At 35.9% G+C, this 7,983-nt stretch overlaps 1 protein-coding gene across 1 annotated transcript in view; it reads right to left on the reverse strand.

Annotated features, from left to right (window-relative positions):
* Nucleotides 1-820: 820 nt before the first annotated feature.
* Nucleotides 821-7,983, reverse strand: part of LOC111385078 — an 18,017-nt gene continuing 10,854 nt past the window's right edge. Inside the window, exons 6-21 of the mRNA XM_023009447.1 lie at nucleotides 7,745-7,849; nucleotides 7,408-7,587; nucleotides 5,938-6,079; nucleotides 5,675-5,856; nucleotides 5,187-5,272; nucleotides 5,056-5,104; nucleotides 4,195-4,734; nucleotides 4,014-4,113; nucleotides 3,074-3,207; nucleotides 2,414-2,481; nucleotides 2,128-2,344; nucleotides 1,811-2,026; nucleotides 1,477-1,632; nucleotides 1,337-1,390; nucleotides 1,022-1,236; nucleotides 821-917 (exon numbers count right to left, since the gene is read on the reverse strand). Coding sequence (XP_022865215.1) covers nucleotides 836-917; nucleotides 1,022-1,236; nucleotides 1,337-1,390; nucleotides 1,477-1,632; nucleotides 1,811-2,026; nucleotides 2,128-2,344; nucleotides 2,414-2,481; nucleotides 3,074-3,207; nucleotides 4,014-4,113; nucleotides 4,195-4,734; nucleotides 5,056-5,104; nucleotides 5,187-5,272; nucleotides 5,675-5,856; nucleotides 5,938-6,079; nucleotides 7,408-7,587; nucleotides 7,745-7,849 — 2,526 coding nt within the window. The 3' untranslated portion in view covers nucleotides 821-835. The remainder of the gene's footprint in view (nucleotides 918-1,021; nucleotides 1,237-1,336; nucleotides 1,391-1,476; nucleotides 1,633-1,810; nucleotides 2,027-2,127; nucleotides 2,345-2,413; nucleotides 2,482-3,073; nucleotides 3,208-4,013; nucleotides 4,114-4,194; nucleotides 4,735-5,055; nucleotides 5,105-5,186; nucleotides 5,273-5,674; nucleotides 5,857-5,937; nucleotides 6,080-7,407; nucleotides 7,588-7,744; nucleotides 7,850-7,983) is intronic.

A 7,983-nucleotide genomic window follows, 5' to 3' on the forward strand; every position in this document is an offset into this window, starting at 1 on the left:
TACTTAGTCATTAATATTCTATTTTTAACTTGTATTTAATCAACTATCTTCCACCCCCTGGAGAAGCCATAACAAGCGTTCAACGGTGACTTTGAATAAATATCCTTAAAATCAGGACCACTCTATTGTCATCTACTTATCTCTGCAGGGTGGTAAAAATTATGCTAATTCATACTTATGACCAAGGAGCCAAAATTTCTTCCCATAACTGAGTTTGGATTAAACACAGGCATCTTTTGATATGCACAACTCCCATGCTCTTTCCATTGGCAAGCTATATCATCCTCTGTATATTGTTCAAAGTGATCTTAGATTACATTAACTGTCATTTAATCAAATAAACATATAAAGCTAGAAGTCCAGAATATTAAGAACACATGCCAACAATGTCTTTAAAAATGTAGGACATGGGCACGTCAGAGACAAACCTAGACACTGTAAAGTTAAGAATTTGAAATGGATGTTAGACTAAAACAATTATCATGATTAGAATTTAAATAAATTTTGGATAGAATTAGAAATGGACGTCAGACGAACACAATTTGTTACTTCTTTTTCACACATGCACAGACAGTCTTCTACAAAACACAGGTGTGCTTTAGGAATAGTAATTTTTCCATGGGATGTCGACAAAGTTACCCATCTATCTCTGACTTTCTCCAATTCTCCATCTTCTCCTTTTAGATTAGATTAATGGAAACTTTTTTTGATTTCATTTTTCAGGTTAATTTCTCTTTGTTTAACGAACAATTACGAGAACCAGCTCAAAAGCATTATTGCAAGGTTTTATGTTTTCCAATGAAGAACTGGTTATCAACATGATGCATATAATAAATCAGAAACATACCATGGAAAATTTAAGGAGATAGGACAGAAGTTTGATGTATTCTTCAGCTGTCAAACTCTTGCGAATACACCTGGGAATCATAAAATAATTCTTGTAAGAATAATCATAAATCTCTGTCTGCGCACAAGGAAGAATAATTGCATTAGATGAAAGCTCTTCAAAACATTTTCTAACCTTCCATTAGCTCCAGCATATTGCACAGAAGCTCGAGAATCACTAATTAAAGAGATAGACTTAAATACAGGTACACACCAACTAAGTAAAGAAAATTCATCTTTAGCTACATTTCTGTTTTCTGGGAACTGCTTTACATCTGATTTAGCTGCACTAATACACCTTTCAAGCACTTTCATGAGCATCTGAATACCACCGTCCTTCAACAATAATGACTGACAAGGATAATTAAGATAATGAGAGAATATATCGTAAATCATAACTATTATAATTAGATATGCATTGAATGGAGAAATTTTTTAAGTTAAACACCACCTTTCCATTGGGATGTTCCAATAAGCTACCAAGAAAACTCAGCAATCGATAGCCCTGAATGAAACCACCAGAAATGGTAATGCCAAGATGAAAATTATGTAAAACTGACTAAAATTTGTGAAAAACAAGATTATTATGACCTTGTAAGCATCCACATCAGACAATGCCAAGGGTTCTGAAAGGCGATGAGAGATCCACAATATGATAGGTTGAAGCAGTACTGAAGCATTATCCATATTTAAGTTTGCAATACGGATTATGAAGACTCGCAGCATATCTTGTATGACAACTGACGTCTAATACATGAAAATAACATAATCAAAGAAAATACCAAACATAAAATAAGTCCATGAACGAGAGGCATAAAGAAAAATTAGAAATGCTGCACAGACCACTACACCAGAAGCGAAGGATATCAATCTGAAGTTCGGGCATAACAAGAAAGTATGAAATACATGATAGAGAATCACATACACTGATAGAACAATGCACAACAACTTCTGCCAGCTTCACAAGCTGTGGTGATAATTGACAAACCAGCTTCTCGGGGTGTCCAGAAAGTAAATACCAGTTTATACGTTTCTCTTTCTGAGATCCCAACAATGTCCCCACAGACAATGATCTGAGAGCAGTCAACATAGGCGTTCCATTCTCCCACAGCCAGATACTTTCATCTGGAAACAAATCATTCTAGAAAGCCAGAGAATGTTGTGGAGAACTAAGTCAAAACTCATTTCTGTAATCAAATCATTATTTATTGAAAGAACAATGCAATAGGAAGGTTAAAATACCAGTAGACAAAGTAAACTACAGGTTTCCTTCGGGCCCAGTGCCAGTACAGAAGTTGTATGAAGATTGTCGAGGAGGAAGTGAAAAAGGCCAGGAGTCCAACCATACACCGGCCAACATGCTATAGCTGATGCAAGGAGATGGCACACAGCTTCAAAACCAAGTGCAGAATTGGGACAAGGATAGCATAAGTCTGCAGCACACGCTGCTAATTTGGGGCTGCAAATGGAAGAAATCATTCATTTCTTCACAGACTGTTTCAACGAAATATGTGAAATTCCATACTACCTCACTTCTCGATGTAATTGTAGAAGAGCGTTCATTAGCTTTGTATTCCTGTGTTGCTCCTTGGCTTCCTACAGGTGGATCAAGAAAATGACATGTCTCAATATCACATAGCTTTGTATACAATCAGCTCAAATGGGAGAAGATCCACATATCAAGTGAAGCTATAACAGACCAAAGAAGATAAACAGTGTCAGAAAATTCAGTCCGTATCTGGCCTGGCACTTTTTATTTTTTACTTTTTGATAAAAAACATAATTTTATCAATTATAAAAGCAGAGTTCCAACTATTAAGAGGATAAGGATCCTCTATTCACCAAATATTGGTCAGCACAAAACTTGAGCATTTATATTGCATACAACTAGATCATTTAGCCCTTGTTTGAGCCCCATTTTGGGGGAGAGTGAATTTTTGAATAGTATATTGATCGAAATGTGTGGTTAAAAAATAAGGAAAAGTTTTGGATTTGCGTCTAATATTATTTTATTGAAAAATGTGTAATTGAAATGATGTTAAAATACTGTTGAAAAATGCATTTTTTCAAAAGAATGGGGCTCAAACAAGGGCTTACTATTGAACATCTATACACATGCAGAGAACTAACAATAAACAGAAATCCAGTCCAAAATGAGAAATATAGGAAAAGAACCATTGCCACAAACCTCTAATTTCTGCAACAGATTAATCAGCAGGACCAAAGATGGAATCAACAGGTCAACGAGGCTCTTCTCACGATTACGTTCCAGCAGTAAATCTGAAGTTGTATTGTCCTCTGTACCCTCATCAACTAAATAATCTGCGTAAGACGAGAAAAACCGTGCTTTCAGTCTTCACAAGTGTTGAAAATTTGACATTCCTTTCTAGTCAAATCCTTTGTTTTAGTATTACCTTCCTTTATAATTTAAAAAATAAAAAAATAATAAATAATAAATTTGCGTTTTGTTCCAAAGAATGAGCTGAGAGTGCCTTTAAAATAGCCCTGATCGTAGATTTTCCTGTCTAAAATCAACGTTACAGACTCCTTTTAAATACGACTGAGTGTGAGATCACATCCACGTGTACAAGTCTCAGTTTAGAAAAAGAATCAAAATACTTGGACATGTATTGCTTAGCGCTTTCACTAATACGTGAACTTAAGACTTGCACCTCTTGACCAAAGATATTGCAAACAGGTAGTCAATGTGCATTACAATTTACTTCCCCAGAATCAAAACAAATGATCAGATTATTCAAAAAATGCTATTACTGTAGGTGATAGCTATTACTGTAGGTGATAAAGCAGTACTCAAAAATATAACATTCCATAGCATCTGCATCCTAATTATCGAATCAACAGAATAAATGCATTTATCACAATTGTTATAATTAACATTTAACAATACCAGTGAAGAAGCAGGCCCCTCTAGAACATGGAGGAAAATATTAAATTTGTGGTAGTTCATATAAACAGAACTACATACAGATTTGACATTAGTAGATCAACTGATGGTGGTATGATCAAATGACCTGGTCTACCTTCAAGAACTAAAATTTCTGCGAGGTTTATGAAAAAACATGGTACTGAAAATGCTATAGTCAATGCCAGCAAGAATTCATACTAACCGTAAATGTTGGATGTCCTTTCAAGCATGAGTTTACAGTTCATCATTACAGCATGGATAACCATGACAGCTCCTTCATCATAGAGAGCAGCAGCAACATCCTATATGGCTCAAACAAGATTTAGCCAGAAAGATCTCCTACACGTCATGCAGCATTGTAGATCTAGGAAATAATTTCTTACCGAATTATCTGAAATAAATGCTAAAATTCGAAATGTCGTAGTCAATTGAGCAACAGAGGAATCACGAAGAATGACACCAGCAAAATCCTTCTCCGTAATACGTTTTCCAAGTAAATTATCAATAATGTGACCATCAGAATTGCTGGAAGAATCTCCAACTACGTTATCAACATCCATCACATCAGATGCTAGAACACTATTTGCGGCCATGTGAGCATCCCCTCCAGAAGCCAACACAGCAGCATAACGTAAGAGACCAATGGCCCCATTTCTCTGGTAAACTACCCCGGCATCTATCCACTCAAGAAGCCGTGCAGGCGCATCTTTCTTGTTGGAGCCTGGTGAGGAGGAATGTAATACCCTGTGAAGTTCCTTAGCATGATCTATCCAATATGCTAGAGAAGATGCAGTTGAATCAGTAATAATAACTTCAAGAATCTCCGCTGCTGCATGAAAGATTGCCAGGCTTAATGGTGATACTCCTGCAATTGGATCCAGTTCCCTTCCAAAATGCAATGCATCCATCAAAACTGAAAGAGCCTGAAGCAAAACTAGAAGATAAAATTCACTTGTACTTGAAGATTGGAACACACTACCATTCAAGATGATGTAAAAATGGCAAGAATCAGAAAAAGGAGACCACAAATTTCATCCACTGGTCAGAGGGTGTCCAATCACCGCCAAATAAAGATATTCTGGTTCATGGTGGCACTAACAGATTCAATTAAATAAATTTCAGTTTTGATTCAATACTCAATGAGGCTCACTGGTGCCACTCCAAATTCAGAGGCTATGCACCAGATTTTTGAGAAATATTCAGAATTTCCAATGCAAGTTATGTTAGTACTACTCATGCTATACCTCTGGAAAATTCACCAAAGCCAACAGAGACTGGCGTCCACACTCGGAGCTGAAATACATCTTAGAAATGTTGGTCAAAAGACTAAAGCTAATGCAAAATCCAGATAAATCGAGCCTTTAAGTAAATTTACCGTGAAAGGCGACAAAGATCCCACAGTACCCATAGATATTCTTCAGTAGCTGGAGCCAATGTAAGTAAATTATCTACAGCATTTATCTGCATAAGAGCATAGGAAAAGGCAAATTGTGTAAGATGGAGCCTCCAAAAAGGGATATGAAAATATACTAAGAGCATGTTTATCTAGCTTAAAAAGTTTGCTTTTTAGTGAATGTGCTAAATTACATAACTTCTATTATTGGTTAAAGTGGAATATTAGTTAATTATTTTGAGAATAACACGAGTTTACCTCCAATCAATAACTTTTTTACTTAAAATTACGGAAAAACTAAATTATCCGAACATCTTTGGGGACAAAAAATTACAAGTAAATTCCCACTTACTTATGCATAGCCAATTGTGCTCTAAGATGAATTGCGAACAAGAAAATCAAGAATGAGAAAACCGAAATCGAAAATGAAACCTTGTAAAGAACAAAAAATATTAAGAAATGGTACTGACCGCCCTAACATGCATCTCGATGATCATGCTAACTTCCTGCGGGTGACAAACAAAATTCTTCGATATCAGGACAGAGGCATACCGAAGAGAAATAGAGTCTTCCTTCCTAATATCATCCACACCTCGCAAGGCATGAATGATCAAGCTGGAGACTTCAGGGTCATGTAGAAGAAAAGTTAATCCTGACAGCAAAAGCAGGCAAAATATATCACTATAACTCGCAAATTGCTATTGTCATGCAGTAAAGGTAACAGCCTCGGAACCTGAGCGACAAAAGAAGAGTGAGAGTATTATAGCTTCGATAAGTGACACAATATCTAATAATAAGTCCAAAGCATGCCCTGTTTCAGATCTCAAGATAGAAGATGACAGCAAAGCAGCTGACAAAGGAAGGAAGCCTCTCTCCTGCTTGCAATAAAAAATAGAAATTAATGTGCAGCCAAAAAAAAGGTTAATCAAGCAAACTATAAGAATGAACACAAGGACGAGAAGAAAAATGAACACCATTAGTGTTAGCAAAAAACATTCATGGAGCACAGGAAGTTGCAACATACGGCAGAAGTTTCATCATGCCAGAAAAGAGTGAATTAATAAAGTTGGAGTTCTCCAACTTAAGGTGCATTATATATTGCTTTACCCAGAGAGGGAAACCAGGGTGTTCATATGGGGTTAAGTGGCAGATAAAAACATTAGGAAATGGTCGTCAAGATTCTCCATATTCATGGACTTTGAAGTAGGATAGAAGCATGGAGTGAAAATCTAGAACTGACAACAAAAACTGAAGATATAATACCAGTCATAGTCTACAAAGCTTCCACATAATGGAGTAAGTGCAGTAAGGAATTGACTCTCTTGTGTCGGCAGCAAACATCTTGCCAATACATGCAATATGGGAAATAGCAAGGTCGTCAAAAGCGAACTGGACTGGCTAGTTCAACCGGAAAACACTAGAACAGGTCCAGAAACCAGTTCGGTTTTAGGTGAAAAACCAGAAAATTGCAAACCATTAAAAGAAGTCAAGAAATGGCCAGTTTTGTTTTTATTTATTTACCACTTATCCTCAACCCTTTACAAGGTTGATACCGGGAAAAGTTTTAAGAACTTTGGTAATTAGATATTTCATAATACATTCTTCAGAGCATAACCAACATTGTAACCAGGGAAAAATTAGTCATACTAGGTCATTGTTCAGAGCATGCAATAGAGAGACCCTCTCATGCTTACATCTGTGATAACTACAACTCTGATGTGGTCATGCTTGAAAATACATCTAGCATTTTTAAATGTATTATTATTTTTTCATCGTCGTCATTTTCTACTATTTATGTTTATTTGGTAGAGATTATTTGAAGTGAAAAATGACTTTTTTTTTGGAGAATGTGTGATTAAAAAGTTAGAAAAAGTTACAGATCCATGTGCAAAATTATTTTATTGGAAGAACATGTGGTTAAAAATGAGTTGATGAGAAATGATTTTCAAATAAGCTCTGCCAAACAAACGCTTAGTTTACATTGGATGTTAAATTCCTATGATGAGGGTGTTACACAATTCAACTTAGTACTCTATTGACTTAGCACCTACAGGTTCATGACATGAGGCAGATGCTTATATACAAACAAAAGGATGATGTAAGCCTTATGCAGCATACAACAGATATGCATTAAATAGATACACATTCAATCATGGGATGTAGTAGGATATGGTGTTACAGGAACACAAGTACAACAGAATACCTTGAGAAGGGAAAGCAAATGTGGGTCAATGTCCCAATTTGAAAAGCAACAATTTGAGAGTTTAATCAAGCCACTTGTTGAGCTATATGACAATAGTCCAGCATCATCAAAGATATATAATCTGCTTGCAGCAGCCATTGGAGAAGGGTCTTCAATTGGGCCACACAAATTTATCAATTTCTGTAATAACATGTCAACAAAATACGAACTAAGAAACCATCATGTCTCATATGACCAATATAAGAGAATAACTTGCTCGCATCCAAGCGATAAATGAGCCTCTGATAACTATGCTAGAGTTACAGCTTAAAAAAAATCATACTATATGACAAATTACCAAGAGCTTTTTAAGTTGAGCTTTAGCACTGGCAAGCATGTTCAAAGTGAAATTTGTAGCATGAGCAACTGAAGAATTAATCCCCAGAACTGATACTATTGCATGCTGCAAGAGGGAAATTATAATATTTTTTTGATAAGTATAAAAAATGATTCAATAAGCTAATTAATGAATTTTTCTTCCCTCCAACCCCCCCCCCCCCCCCCCCCCCACCAAAAAAAAAAAAAAAAAAAAAAAAA

The sequence above is a fragment of the Olea europaea genome, unplaced genomic scaffold (genome assembly GCF_002742605.1).
Source record: "Olea europaea var. sylvestris unplaced genomic scaffold, O_europaea_v1 scaffold3082, whole genome shotgun sequence".
Taxonomy (NCBI): Eukaryota; Viridiplantae; Streptophyta; class Magnoliopsida; order Lamiales; family Oleaceae; genus Olea; species Olea europaea.